The sequence below is a fragment of the Micromys minutus genome, assembly GCF_963924665.1.
Source record: "Micromys minutus genome assembly, chromosome: 14".
Taxonomy (NCBI): Eukaryota; Metazoa; Chordata; class Mammalia; order Rodentia; family Muridae; genus Micromys; species Micromys minutus.
This window is the reverse complement of record NC_137983.1, coordinates 46,237,155-46,253,055: the sequence shown is the minus strand read 5'-3', so window position 1 is coordinate 46,253,055 and position 15,901 is coordinate 46,237,155. Positions and strand designations below refer to the sequence as shown.

Genomic DNA, 15,901 nt, shown 5'->3' with positions numbered 1-15,901 from the left:
TTTTCTCAGGTCTATGGGCCTAAGATTCAAACGGTTAGTTCCAATTCAGAGGTAGCAAGGGATGGTGGTCGGGGTTTGGGACAGCACTAGAATCACCCCAAACTAAGGTAATTGAATTAGTTTCTGGACCTGCAACATTCCAGTCTCTCCAGAGTACTACGGTTCTAATTAGCTGATCTGTTTCTGCAGCCACAACCTCTTTCCAGGAATTCTCATCCACAGTCCCCATAAAAGAAGGTAATCTTCTTTTTTGAGTGTCCCCCCACCCCCCGTCAATCTTGACAGCAAGTCTCTCTTTAATTTAAACTATCGCTGACTCAAATAAAATTACCTTGCTTATTTTGCAAATCCGTGGGATCACTTACTTTCAGTTCACTAGAAAAGAAGCAAAGAACTTGAACACCTAGCCCAGACCTTGACCAGGAATAACTGTAAAAAAAAAGACAAGCGCTGCAAACTCGCCCCAACACAGACGGAAAAACGGGCAGGACAGGGAGTTCTGTCAGTTCTCTATTGTTCCAATCTGTTCCGTTGTTTAGCCGGTTCAGTTTCCCCGGTCTGTATTTTTATGGAACCTCCATATTGACCCCACCCAAAGAGGCAACAGCAGGCTCAAGCCAGCCAAAGATTACGGAACATAATTATAGGTCTCTGTTTCCTGCCGGGATCCAAAAGGAGAGGAACCATCCAGGCGGAAAACACCTCGGGGGACATTTTTGGCAGAGGGACAAACTAGTATAGTTGTGCTCGTCTTTGAGTCTGTGTTTCCGGCTGTGCTCTTGCTTGAGTTTGTTTTTACGCGATGCTCCACAGAATTCCGGCGTTTATACGTCCTCGCCCTTTCTCGGGCCCCGCATTGTCCTGTGGTAACCGGGAAGTCTCAGTGGCTGTGCTACCCGCGCCTCGCTCTGGAGCTGTCAGGTAAGGCAATTCAGAGTTGTTCCCGCCGGTCTTCTAGGAGTCCCTTCCTCACTCCTTGACATGCAGCAGTATTTTTTTCCCCAGCCGCCTGGGGTTGATACTGTAACCATACGCTCTTAGAAGCGGTTCTTTTAAATGTGGGCACAAAGAAATCCTAGAAAGACAAGGTAACTTATTCGATGCGAGGATGGGAGTAGCACACAACTATGACAACCTGTCTTATCTCTTGTCCTGTGGTCTTTCTGCTGCACGTTTTCCCCTCATCTTGCTTGCTGTTATTTCTCTTTGTGCAAGCTCCAAAAGAGAGGCCGTTTTCTTTCATTTTCTGTGCTTCCCAGAATTTTTGATAGCCTCGTTAATGTTGCCCTCCTTCATTCCTTGCTACATTATTTAAAGTGTGTTTATGTCAGCTACTGGAGTTGAGCTCCGAATAAAACAGTCCTTCCATTATAGACAGTACTATACTTCCATAATTCAAGTATAGTGAAGATAGCATAGGTAAGCACAGAGTTCACTCTCTCAACAAATAACTGTAGGAGACATCTTTTTGTTGTAAGTTGTAAGAGGTCCATGGTATTCTTTCTGGGCACTGTTCTCAGCACCTACTGCAGTGCTGAAGCAAGATAGCAGTGGAGAGAGGAAGAATCAACTCAGTGAGGGAGTCTGCACAATATAGAGGAAATACTCGGGGGCATATGATAAAGTAATTGAGTGGTCAAAAGGAGCAATTATTTCTGCTGATTGCCCTAGAGAATTGACAGAAGGAGAAAGATGTTTCAGAAAGATTCCAAAATATTTCAGCATTTTTACAATGCAAAACGAACTTTTATTGTAGGAGTCTACGCTGTGAAGGGTAAAAAATGGGAAGTCAGTCTTATGTGGTGGTTTTGATGGTTTGGTTTGATGTTGGGGATTTGAATTCAGGGGTTTCTCAGTTGCTAGATAAACGATTTGATACTCACATGAGTTTGGGGAGAAGCTCCTGTGAGTGTTTAGGACAACAGTTTTATTATTGTATGTTAGGGAGCATGCATGGTTTTCCTGTAATACGGGTTATTTTCCAAAATTTCACAGCATTCTTGAAAAGAAACGTTGTGGTAAAGGTTATATGTGTGACTCATTTTTCTGATTTTCATGTGTCAAGGTACCTTCAACATTACCCTTCAGACATGAAATAATAGTAACTGTTAGAGGATTTTTCTGAAATTGAATTGTACCATATTGATATTATGAGAGTTCTGTGTATTGATCATGACAGTCCTTCCCTTTATAACTTCCCTTATTTTTCACTCTGATTCTCAAGCTGATGAAGTAGCCTCAGGCATTTTCATAAGCAAACTATATAGATTCAGAGCCTGCTCTCCTGAGCAGTGCAGCCAGCAAGGGGCAGGACCAGCTTACTCCCTGTCATGACCCTGGGGTCAGCTCTCCCGACTGCCTCAGGTGACCACAGACAAGGGGGCAGAGGACATCCTCCCCAGGCCACATCATGGCAGGTGAGTGGCTGGGCCAGCTCTCTGCTCCTCCTGGACCAGGGCCAGCACTACTGTGCTGCCCAGTCAAGGTGCAGTGCCGCTCCTCTGAGTGCTGCAGGTGGCAGGACAGGGCTAGCCTTCCTGAGATCATAACCCCGTGGGAAGCTTTCCCGACGGCTGCGCATCACCTCTGCATCTGTGTCGCCCGATGGCAGATGAGTAGCAGCAGGGTCAGTGCTTCCACATTCATGACCTCGGGCCTGCCTACCCACACCCCCAATGCCAGGAGCAGCTCCATTGCGCTGCCCGGGCGAGGTACAGGACCTGCTCTCCCCTGTGAGAGATTGCGTCCAGCTCTCTATAGCACTGAATCCAGTGAGGAGCAGAGCCAGTTCTGCCCAGCCGCCTGGTCAGCCACATGGTCCTGGCTTCCCTGACCAGTGAGTCCAGTCCCCATGTTCTCTAATGGTAATATGAGCCAGGCACATGGATACACCCACCCCTGCTGCTGCATAGACAAGGACTCAGACATGGCTCTCAGTGGCAGATTGGGCTGGTACTTCCCCATGGCCCCAGGTGGCAGGACTGACCACTCACAGCAGGATGCTCTGTCCACCCTCAGTCTCCAGCTCCACCTCTCCTCACAGTGCTTAGGCTGCTCCTCTTCCCTTTCTCTGCATCTGACCACCACACGCTCACACATTGTGATGACTCTCCTGCAGGCTGCTCACATTGCTGGGGGATCCCTAATGGCACCCTTCATCGGTGCTATGTGGGGTGGTGGCAAGGCAGTGTCAATGGCCTTCCTCTGCCATGGGTAAAGGGCAGGTCTGTGGGTGGCACGGTGGTCCACAGGTCTCTGTCTTCCTACTGTACTGCGCTGCCTGGGTTGGATTGGATATGATTTGGTTTGATTTTTTTATGAGTCCTAGGCATAAGACAAATTTGGTCACCAAAGATTCTCAAAGAATCTCAATCTTCACTAAAGATTCTCAAAGAAACTTTGGACTTTTAAACAGTGTGGAAACCATGAAAGACTAAAATTTGAACTAAATATACTTTGCATTATGATATGGCCATGAGCCTACAGGGGCAGGGAATGGAATATGGTAGTTTAGAATGAGAATCTTCCTCAGAGGCCCAAATATTTGAAGACTTGGTCCTGGATTGGCTGTACTGTTTGGGGAGGTAGCATGTCACTGGGGGGTGGCCTTCGAGAGGGTAAAGGCCTGTGCCACTTCCAGTTTGCTCTCTGCCTCGTCTGGCATTTGAGGATGTCATCGCATCCTCCTGCACCTGTGGGCATACCTGACTCTTTCTGGGACTCTCCTTTGTCTGATGACTGTTCTCCCTCTGGAATCATAAGTCCAAATCACTTCCTTCTTCCATGAATTGCTTTTAGTCATGGTCACATGACTGTCTTAGCCACAGGAAAGCCACTAACACACCTGGCATAGTTACTTCTGTGGTTTTCAGTTTCCTTATCTGTAAGAAGAGGATAATGCTGACCTTTGGAGTTGATGTGGGTATGAAAACTTGTACAAGAGTCTTGTCTGAGCGAGGTCCAGAGTATGTGCTAACAAAACAAGTGGCTTCCGTTATGGTTGTTAATAATAGTGGGAAGCTAAAGGGAATGGAGAGGGTGTACGTAAAATCCTTTTAAATGGAGAAGCAGGCTTTTCTCTCGCTACTTCATCATTTTTGAATTATATCTTTCTGCTCTTCCTTGATATATCATTTTAGGACAGAAAATAATATCCAAAGACATTTTTGCACTAGCAGATCGATCTGTAGCAAGAAAGATGACCAGTCTGTTCCAGACAATGAAAATTCCCAGAAGGCAGCAGAAAGCCAAGGCAGGAGAAAGGAGACTTTGAAAAAAGACCTGCTGGATGTTATTAAGGACATGAAAGTTGAACTGAACACAGTAAATGTAAAAACAACGAAGCCACGTGGCAGAAAACTTTCTGCCAATTGGGAGACTACAGTCGGCAGGCTTCAGAAGGCTCTGGAAGGTCCTCCAAAGAAGAGGTAAATTAAATTTCAATTTGAATGTTTTTTGAAACTACTCCATGGTGTTCCAATAGCCTTTTCTTATAGTAAACAATCTATTAAATTATAGTATTCAAGAGACACTGAAAAGTTACTTTAAGTGTGTGTGTGTGTGTGTGTGTGTATTATATTTATATATTTAAGGGACAAAATAGTATTTGTAGTTAGGCATGGTGGCATATTTCTATAATCCCAGCACTTGGGAACCAGAAACAGAGTATTGTGAATTTCAGGCCAGTCTGGATTACATAGAGACCTTATCTCAGAAAAACAATTAATAACAAAAAATCAAAAATACACATACATATTAAGTACTTATGGACTACATTTTGGCACACATATCAAATCCCAAACTCAGGCTGAACCTTGCAGACTGCAGGGTTGTGAGTGTTAGGTTGGCTTGGGCAACATAGGGAACTATCTCAAAAACAGCAACAGGTAAGAGAGAGGCTTTTAAAATATCTACACGTGTTTGACTTGTTATTATAAATGTGCAATTGAAATAATTTCAATGAGTGAAATCAGAGGAATCCTTTGGAAGGTTCAGTAGGTCATTTTAATGTGATTATTTTATTGAGTCTTTGAGAATTCCATGTGTGAGTACAGTGTTTGTCTCCTAACCCTCTCCGTAACTCCTCCTAGGTCTGTCCTTATCTCCCCATTTCCTCCTAAACCCATACCCCCTAGAAAATAACCCATGGAGTCCAGTTGATGTAGCCCACTGGAGCATGGTCAGCGTACCCCTAAGACAAGTGACTGTCTTAGTGGACAGTGGTGGTTGCTCACTCCACAGATTTTCTGCACTTTGACCAATTGTTTTTGTGCTAACCTCCTTCTGTTCATAAAGAAACCTCTGAGGAGGTTTGACAGCTGCATTAATCTATGGGTAGAAAGATGCAAATTTAGAAGGCAGTTTGATATTATGTACATTTAGCAAAATAATAGGACTAAGTTCAACCTTAAGACCAACCGTGGGTCCTTGGCTAGATTTATAGCACCAGGATGAGGCCTTAAATCCCACCAGAAAGCGGTTGGTTACATCACTGCTGCACCTATGATGGTTATTATTATAACCTACAGGTTATATTCACAGACTGATAAGACTGCTGATTAACCCTTCAGTAACCTACACGGCACTTCCACTGCTGTGACTGCTAGTCATCAGTCAGTACTACTTGGTTTCTCCATGTTCTGAGACCCAGTTGTGTAGCAGTAAGGTCTTACCATCCAGTTCTGATGAGCAACCAAGAACAGGGGCAGTGGCCGCATTGTTTTGTGGTTCACCAGGATACTCCTACAGTAAGGTATTTTTTAAATTGTTTTCCAATCAGATACGAAGAAGACAAGCATGAAATGTAGTCTTCATAAGTCCTTTAAGGGGTTTGCTCTACTTTTCTACTTAATTTTTTATTTTTTATTTTACTGTATATAAGAGTTCGGGTATGCTCTGCCTTCCCAAGAATGTGAAGGGCACAGTTGACCTTGGGGTTGGTTCTTCCTTCCACTGTTTCTGAGGTAGGGTCTTCCTTACTGCCTCTGTGCTAGTTACTGGCCTTCAAGCTTTTGGCCAGTTCTCCTGTCTCCTTTCACTGGCCCTGGGAATGCTGGGATCGATGATGTATGTAGTCACATCCAGTTTTTTCATGGGTTCAGGAAATCAAATTCAGGTCATCAGGTCCGGGCATCAAGAACTTTTACCTCCTGAACCATCTCCCTGGCCTCTACTTTTCTACATTAAAAAATAATACATTATAATTATTTTGGTTTTAGTTATTTTGGGGGCTTTTTTGAGAAAATGTCTCATGAAGCTCACACTGGCCTCAAACCTATTTTGTAACGGAAGATAACTTTGATCATCTGTCTCTGCTTCTTGTAATAATTGTATTTACTTCTGGCACTTTACTTTTTATTTTCAGAGAGTATCTCACTTTCTCATAGTTACCCGCTGTGTATCTCAAACACAGCAAGCACTGTCTCAGCTTCCTGAGTAATCTCCACAGAGATACAGACATACACCTGACCAGGTCTTTCCCTCCTCTCCATCTCTCGGTCCTAGAACCCAGAGCCTGCACATTTGGGTTAGTCATAGCATTTGCCCCAGGATGCACTGTAACAGTTGCTCCATACGTGGTGGATCTTCCCTTCCTCCCTGTGTATTTCAGAGCTCACTAATACTGCTACGATGGCTGCATTACAGATTGCCCTAAAACACACTCATACAATAACCATTTTCACACTCTCAGAGTCTGGGCAGACAGAGAAGACTAGTTTTGGCTGCATAATGTCTGAGGCCATGGAAGTCTCTGAAGTCATCTGAAGTCACTCACTGGCCTCAGACTCACTGATAGGTTGATGTTGGCTATTGGATGAGACCTTACCTGGTGCTAGAAGCAGAAATAGCCACATGAACTGTTAGGTTGCTTTGGCATTTTTACAGACTGGCAGCTGGGGACCAGGGATGGTGTCTCAAGGGGAGGTTTTTATTAATGACCTAGCATTGGAGTTATGCCTCCAGTTCACATTTTTAAATGTGTGCTTGCTTTGTTTTTAAAATCACAGAGACCGCTTTATTTTAAAAAAAGAAAAGAAAAAAAGACGTTTACCTGAGGATCCAGCTCGGGCTACGGCACTCTCTTGGCAAATGTTCCCAGTGCTAAGTGAACGTGCTGGACCACATCCAGGGTTTTCTTGTATTCTGGGGATGGAGCTCAGGTTCTTAGAGGTGCAGCACTTACTTCACTGACAGGAGCATCTCCCCAACTCTCAGTTTTGTGTCCTGAGACAGGATCTCCCCGTGTGGCCTGGGCTAGCCCTGAACTTGTGGTTCTCTTGCCTTAGCTTCTGAGTAGAGATTATAGTGTGAAGCCACGCCTGGCTACGGGTATATATCAGCAAGTATGTATAAACTTAGAGTTTACTGTCTCACAGTTTCTGTGTTACCAGCGTCTAAAGCAAGATGTTTTTATGTGTGAAGTGGGTGTAATGGATATGTGTAATCCTAGTAGTCCTGTGACTGAGGTGGGAGATTGTAAGTTGCAGGCCAGCCAACTGAGACCCTGTTCAAAATAAACAAACAACAAAACCACCAAGAAAACAATGTTGGCTATCTGAAAACTTGCTTTTGTTTGAAATTGGATAATTTTTTAATATTTTCCTCCCTGTGTTGGTTCTGAGTCACCTCACTAGGAATGTGCTAACCAGTTCTGCTTTTCCTCCATTTTTAGAACGGAGTCCCTGAGTCCTGAGTTGGTGGCAGCGGCATCTGCTGTTGCAGATTCTCTACCTTTTGACAAGCAGACAACCAAGTCAGAGCTGCTCAAACAGCTGCAACAACATGAGGAGGAGACAAGGGCTCAGAAAGATAGGGAGACACACAGAATTAGGTCAGTGGGTCAGAAGTTACAACAGTATTTCTTGGGGGCAGTTTTCATTTGGTGGGTGAATGGTACACATTTGTTTTACATATAAAATCCACCTTGTGGGCCACCAAGATGGCCCAGAAGGAGAAGGTGCTTACTGCCAAGCCTGAAGGAGAGAACTCAGTCTACGAGCTCTCTGCTGACCTGCACACGTGTGCGGTGTCATGCCTGTACACATGAACGTGCACACGTCATATAACACTGAAATGTAAAACATCCACCCCATAACAGCAAGGACTTTTACCTGCTTGGTCATCTCTCTAGCTCCTGTTTGATTGAAGTGAATGGCTTAGCTTTTCTTTTAGGAAGTTACAGAGATTTCTACCCCTGAAAGAGAAATGACAAAATCAACAGTGTTATTTAAAAAGAAAATTAAAGTAAGTAATTGAGTAAGAAGGTTTCTCTGAGAAAATTAATTCTTCTCAGTCAGTCAGTCTGTTGGGTTTGCAGCAGTGTGATGTTGCTTTTTCTCTTAGGTTGGAGCTGAGCTTTTCAGCATACTCTTTCTTTAAAGAAACTATTTTAGATGTTTGTGTCTAAGTGTGTGTATCAGCACTCATGTGGGTGCTGGGAATAGAAGAGCCCAGGTCTCCTTTGGAAGCAGCAAGTATTCCTAACTGCTGAGCCATTTCTCCAGTCCCTCCCTGCATGTGACCTTTTATCTCTTCATTAATTTGTGCTGTGTTCTGCTGCTTAGTGCCCAGAGGTCACAGAGAGTGGCAGCTTCACTCTGGGGGATGACCTGAATCTCCTGTCCCCAGGGAGCACATAGAGGCCATTATCCCTACGGATCAAAGCATAAACTCACACCTACTGCCACATGACCTACTGTCACATGACTCTACATGGCAGCAGGAGAGCTCATTTTCAGTTTCGGTGTGACTGGCAATGTAGGTTGTAGGTACAAATATACTTGTTGGTATTTTCCTGCCAATTTTGTAACTTAGATTTTCATCTTTCAAGTAAACACTTCTTTAAGAGTATATTTTAAAAATTGGAGACATGCATCTTAATGCCTATGCCATACAAGTGTAAGCATGTGACTTTATTTTTTCATAAATCGTTCTCCCTCATTGGAACATAATAGTGAAATAAGAATTAAGTGGCGTGTCTCCTGTTAAGAAAGATGTGCGGCTCTAGTGCAGATGAGACCCTAATTTCCTGGCCTTGTCGTTCCAGCTTCACTCACATAATATCAAATATGAAAATCGCCAAATCCTCCTCTGCGAGAGTTAGTACAAGACCACGGCACCAGATTCAGTTTGACGAAGGAATGGACAGTCCTCTTGACCAGGAGAAGACAACTGATTTTAGAAGAAGGTATCTAGGCTTTGTAATCTGCTGGATTTGTTTGTGTGGTTTTATTTTTGTTCTAATTGTAATCTTAGTTTATTCTGCATATTATTACTGATAGAACCATGCCTACCGGTGGATACCATTTCTGTTGCCGTGATAAAACACCATGACCAAAGCAACTTGAGGAGGCAAGGGTTTACTTCATCTTACCCCCAGGATGCAGAGTCACTGAGAGCAGTCAGGGCAAGAACTGAAGCAGAGACCACGGAGGACCACTGCTTACTGGCTTTGTCACCCTGACTTGCTCAGTTTGCTGTTATTTAACTCAGGACCACTTCCCCAGGGGCGGCACAACCACAATGAACTGGGCCCTCCCACATCAATCATCAGTTAAGAAAATACACCAGGGTTTGCCCCCTGGCCAATCTGGTTAGGGCATTTTCTCGATTAAGGTTCCTCTTCCAAAATGACTCTAGCTTGGATCAAGTTGACATAAAACTAACCAGCACAGGTACCTTCTCTGAAATTTCACCTGAAGCTCATCACTTAATAACTTATCTTATGGGATGTATCTTATAGCAGGTGTCACTGCCCACAGTGATCTGAAATGAAGGGATAGAAATGAAAACCTGGTGAGACTTCAGGGAGGCATGGTGATACATAGGGGAGACTGAAGAAGAAGGGGCTCAGTTTGAAACCAATCTGGAATACACATTGAAGTCGTATTAGTTATTTTTCTGTTGAGATAAAATACCATGGCCAAGAGTTATCCAAAGAGTCTGTTTGGGCTTATAGCTCCATCATGACAAGGCAGAGGCATGGCAGCTGGAGCAGGAAGCTGAGGGGTCACAACTTGAATGACAAAGCACCAAACAGAGAGAAGGAAAGTGGGACCAAGCCAGTAGGAAGGCTACATCACTTTCCCAAACAGCGCCACCAGCTGGGCATCACATGATAAAATACAGCAGCTAGTGCTCTGGCTTGAGAACATGCAGATGCAAAAAAGCAGCACAAGAGAAACTGTAGAAGTCAGAGAGGACAGAGAGGCTTCTCCATACAGTGTGTTAGTGGCGGACAGGACAGTAAAGGAGGAGCCAGCTTCTCCCTAATGGGACTTGAACCAGAGTTAAACTGCAGGCTGATCGCTTCACAGAGAACATTTACCTGTGCCTTTTAGCGTTGTGATTCATGATTAAATGCTGCACTGTTTTCTGTCTTCAAGAACAAATGTTTACCGGCTTCTGTCTTTGCATATTTTTATAACCTTCCACAACACTGAATTTTCTAGAACTTTCAGTTGAGAGTTTTAAAAATTAAACTTAGCTGGTTTGTTGTATTATGAAACAAAAATTTGAGAGTATATGTTCTTTTTCTACTTACGAGTCCTGAAAACACAGCAGTGTAGCTTAAAATGTCTGCTGTGGTCTGAGAGATTATCTTTAATTGATTGTCTCAGACATGCTTTTGCCCTAAGCAGTTTATGTTAGCATTGTAATATATTGTACTAAGATTTTTTTTTAATGTTTTTATCTTAGGAAATGTTTATTCAAGGGAAAAAGACTTTCAATTTTTGATGCTAAGGCGTTTGCTGCTGAAGGTCCTGAGCCAGGTTTGTTAAGAGAACACTTCCCCAAGTGGAGGACTGCTGTCTTGACTGTATAACATGGGTTTTATATTTCTTCCTGTCACTGTTCTAGATCTTGCTAATGAATAAAACTGCTGCTGACTGGTCCTGCTGGCTGAGGTGTTTGTTCCCAGATACCCTGACACCTCTGTCTCTTCGGTGCTGTGATTACATACATTTGCCACCTTGACCATCTTTTTTGCTTTCATTACTGATTTTTTTCTTTTACATTTATTTAGGGGAATGGTTCTGACAGAATTTCATGTAGTCCAGTTGGGCCTCATCCTCTCTTTGTGACTGAGGACTCCTGGTTCTCCTGAGCCCGGCTCTGAAGTGCCAGGGCCGTAGATAGTACTGCATTGCCGTCACTGGTGACCACATATGTCACATCCGTTCAGCCTGGCACCCCAGTAATTTCCTCAGGAGACTAAGGCAGGAGGACCCACAGTTCTACAGAGAGAGGCTCTGTTTAAAAAACAAATCAAAACCAAAACATCAAATTCATAAAATCATTCTTAAAATGCAAATTTTCCAATAGAGGTGGTAATAATAACCTAGTATGATATTAGTAAAAACTAAGCTCTTAGTTGCCTTTCATTATAATGGAATTCTGAATATCAAGGTCTGATAATATGTACCAATAATATCAACCAATAGAGTTGATCATAACATTTTAAAATTAATTTTCATTACATTTTTATCCATTTGTGTTTATGTTTATATGTGTAAGCATGGGTTTGAGTGTGGAGGTCAGGAGAGACCTTTCAGGAGTTTGCTGATTCTACTGTGTGAGATGCTTGTGATCACTCTTGTGTGGTCAGGCTTGGTGATTAGTGCCTTAACCCACTGAGCTAGTAATTACATTTCTAAGAACTCATTTACATTCACCTTCACTTTCTTTTTTAAACCCATAGAAGCATCACCTTCTCTCTGGGAGATAGAATTTGCTAAGCAATTAGCCACAATAAATGAACAGCCCTTTGAGAACGGATTTGAGGAGATGATACAGTGGACAAAAGAGGGGAAACTGTGGGAGTTCCCAATCAACAATGAAGCAGGTAAGAGTTACTTCAGAAGCTCAGAACAGTCCCCTATCAGAGATCATGTGGGAAGGTGTTGTGTTTTAGAGAGGAGATAGGTGCATATGTGTATCTCAGAACACTGGTATCTGAGAAGAAATCTAGCAAGTTATCTAAATTGTTTTTAAAGTGGCTAGAATTTTATTAAATTCTAGAAATTTGATAATAAAAATAAAGGAGTAAAATTATGTGTCAAAAATGTATCATCGGGCTTGGTGATGTATTCAGTCAGTAGGGTGTCTAGTACACATGAAGTCCTGGGCAGGACCCCAGGACCTCATAGACTGGGCATGGTAGCACATGGGTTTAATCTCCCAGTGAGAGATGGGAGAATCCGAAGTCTGTAGTCATCCTCAGCTGTAGGGCTCACATACATTAGCTTGAGCACAACCTTGGGTGTCTGACTTCACCTTCACATGTTTTGAGACAGGTTCTGTCTTGTTTACTGCTGGCACCCTGGGAGGACGTCCTCACGTGTGTCCAGATGCTCACAGTCACGTTTTTTAAACTGAGACTAAACTAGGTCCCATTTCACGGTTTATGCTTAAAACTATGCTGCATGGTAACTTTATCATACAGGCTTTACGTTCACAATCATTTTACTTTTTTGTTTTATTTTCCAGGTTTTGATGATGATGGCTCAGAATTCCATGAGCATATATTTTTGGATAAGTACCTGGAGGATTTCCCCAAGCAAGGACCAATTCGTCTGTTCATGGAGCTGGTAACCTGTGGTCTTTCGAAAAACCCATATCTGAGTGTTAAACAGAAGGTGGAACATATAGAGTGGTTTAGAAATTATTTTAATGAAAAAAGAGATATTCTCAAAGAAAATAACATAACATTCACTTGACATCATGAAGAAAAGTTTTTATTTAAACTGTTGAAGATGTATATTATAGATAAATAAAAATTTTATCAAAGTTCTCCTGGGTTGATCATTGTACCCAATGTGACTAACATAACTGTGAAATTACTTTTAACCAGAAATACATTCTTATTATAGATCTGAGAATTAGTGATACATCTAAGTCAATTCTGACTTTTTCATTAGGTGACTGTGCTTCTTTGAGGGATATATTTGTTAGGGGTAAAGCTGATTAACATCAAAATCCTTGTGTAATTAGTTCATTTTAACCATAACAAAACACTAGGCTTAAGCTAAAGTTATGAAGAAAAAGAAGCATATTTAATACAGCATAATACAGACTTTGATAAGGCCTCATCCCAAATGCAAAAACTTGCTTGGAAGGAAGAGCTCACACCTGTAAACAAGCTGGAAGTGAAGCCTGGTCCCTTCTGAGGGTAAAGTTCCAGTGACTGCTGACCCTCCTACAAGCCCCAATTCTTCCACTGTCCTGGGGTTTTTATTTATTACCTGACAGTTTTATATGTTTATAATGTATCTTGATCGTATACACACACACACACACACACACACACACACACGCTCAGTTCCCTCTCCTTCCAGACTCACCTTCACATCCTCACTGAGTCCAAATAGTCCTGGCTACAGGTAAGGATCCATACCTCCTACATTAAGGACCAAGCCTGCAACACAGTAGAAGGCAGGAAGCAGGCAGCTGATTCTTCAGTCCCAGCTGACCAGCATCCATTATCCCAGCAAGGCAAAGGTATTATATTCAGTGGTTCTGGTATCTTGTGAATCATAATGGATCCTTCAGCCCCAACAGATTCTTAACTCAGATGGCCTGGTATCGTTGCTTCCCTCTGAAACATCACAAGCCAGGTCTCCATCCTCTGCATGGCTCTCAACATTCTTATCTCCCAAGTTTTCTCAGAAGAGCTCACTAAGATATCAACACTCAAAGACTTTTGTAGCCCAGAGGTCCAAAGTCCTTTCGTAACCCTCCCCAAAACAGCATGGTCAGGTCTGTCACACTAATAACCCACTCCTGACACCAACGTGTCTTAGGGTTTCTATTGCTATGGTCAAACACCATGACCAAAGCAACTTTGGGAGGCAGGGGTTTATTTGTCTTACACTTCCACATCGCCGTTTCTCACTGAAGTCAGGACAGGGCCGTGAAGGGCGGCTGCTGACTTGCTCTCTATGACTTGCTCAGCCTGCTTCTTTATAGAACCAGGGACCACCAGCCCAGCGATGGCACCACCCACAAAGGTCTGAACCCTTTGCCATCCATCACTAATTGAAAAAATGTCCACAGGCTGTGTGCAGCCAATCTTATGGAGGCCTTTTTCTAATTGAGGTTCCCTCCTCTTAGATGACTTCAGCTTGTGACAAGCTGACATGAAGCCAGGTGACACCGATAGGATTTGTGCTTTCCTCCTGGGACAATGCAGCTTCTGCAACAGCAAGTCCAAAATGGCTCAAGATAGAGCCCAAAAATAATTCAACGACAAGCCTCCTTTTGGTTCCTCCCACTCTAGCTTCTCCCCATGATTATTCTATCATCCTCTTAAGCTTTTTCGTTCTCTTTTAAATGCTTCACAGAGTTCTTCCTGGATCAAATCCTTGTCATCACTGAGTCCACATTAGAGCAATGGCTGTCCTACCCCAGCTGGACCTAATCTGCAGTCTCATCTAACAGTGTAGCCCCATATCTAATTAATTTGCTTGCAAAAAGCTCCTCCAGGAGCTCGTGATCACAACCACACAATCCACTGCAGACAGACAAGTTAAAACATCCCTCTTCCTCCAGAAAGCCAACCCAACCCATGCACCCTCGGATCCTGGGTACAGAGTCTAGTCCCACAGTCTCCCTCCAGGGTCTGGAATGAAGGGTTCTAAAGGCCTCAGGTAGGCTGAGGTACTCCAGACAAGAAACTACTTGACTGATAACACCTGTGGACTGGCAGCAGCGTACCGAAAGTTTTTGATAAGGTGGCTGCGGACTAACCTGCAGATGAAATCTCCGGTCCCCAAAGTTCCCCCTTTCCACCTCTAAAACCCCAAACCCCTGTGCCACGTGTGCTTCTCCACATCCACAGGAGACAGATGTCCCACAGCTATTTTGGCTAAAGGAACAATTCTGTCTGCAGAGGTTGGCTTCTGCTTTTTTCTTTTTTTCCCCCCTTCCTGTGGCTCCTCCATCAGTTTTGATCTAATACCAACAGCCTCAGGAAAACATATCCAGGACCACTCTTGAGCATGCCTGAGGGGTCCCGGGTCGGACGGGTGAGGAAGGCTGGAAGTTTGGCATCTTCCCTATCTATCTAGGGCCTCTCTCCCTGTTGGTCTACCTGTCTCAGGGATCCGTCATGACCACAGTCCTTTATTCTGTCAAACTACTGAAGATGACAGGTGAAAAAAAAGAAGGACGGATTGGGTGCCTGGGGCTGTTGTATTCACTCTTGCTGCGGAGACAAGAACCAACATCTGTTCACCCTGATGGGTCACCAGTACAGAGGAAAAGTGTCTACTGGAGTCCAGCTTTGCTAACCAAGAAATGCACTGGGCTTATTTACCGAGCATGGGCAAGGAGTTACTTACAGGAAAGTGGGTGACCATTTATCAGGAAGTAGCCTTAAAGACCATTGAAGACAGGCTCCTTCCTTGTGGATTTTGGACCCCACCTCTTGATTCTATGGTAAGTCTAGAAGTCCATTTTGTTGTTTATTTTTATATATTTTTTTCAAGACAGGTTTCTCTATGTAGCACTGGCTGTCCCATAACTCTCTGTAGACCAGGCTGGCTTTGAACTCAGAGACCTGCTCCCAAGTCCCATGAGGTTGTATTGGGGCAAAGCTGGTGTGTTTCCTTGTCAGAATCCCACAACATCTCTTGTCACCAAAGTAGGCCCCCAGTGCCAGTAATGGGTCACGTTTAACTGACTTGTTGAACAAAGTAACCCCCATGGAAACCTTCAAACAATCCAGGCTATTGCCAAGGCTAATGGCTTGTTTGCCTTGCCCCCCAAACCGATGACCCTGTTGCTGAAGACAGCAGCTTCATACCTCACTGAACCCAGAGAAGTCAAGCTGATGCCCATCTAGAAGCTTCACCCCTACTGACTAGTGTGCATGGTTCTGGAAATGACTCTGCTACCAAAG

General features: G+C 43.6%; 1 protein-coding gene across 1 annotated transcript; it reads left to right on the top strand.

Moving 5' to 3' along the window:
• The first annotated feature begins 746 nt into the window (after nucleotides 1-746).
• On the top strand, nucleotides 747-12,784 carry MRPS31 (mitochondrial ribosomal protein S31). The gene is made up of 7 exons (XM_080929126.1): nucleotides 747-921; nucleotides 4,140-4,427; nucleotides 7,673-7,831; nucleotides 9,047-9,187; nucleotides 10,699-10,772; nucleotides 11,702-11,845; nucleotides 12,490-12,784. The coding sequence occupies exons 1-7, from the start codon at nucleotides 803-805 to the stop codon at nucleotides 12,717-12,719; spliced, it is 1,155 nt and encodes a 384-aa protein (XP_080785252.1). The 5' UTR covers nucleotides 747-802; the 3' UTR covers nucleotides 12,720-12,784.
• Nucleotides 12,785-15,901: the final 3,117 nt, after the last annotated feature.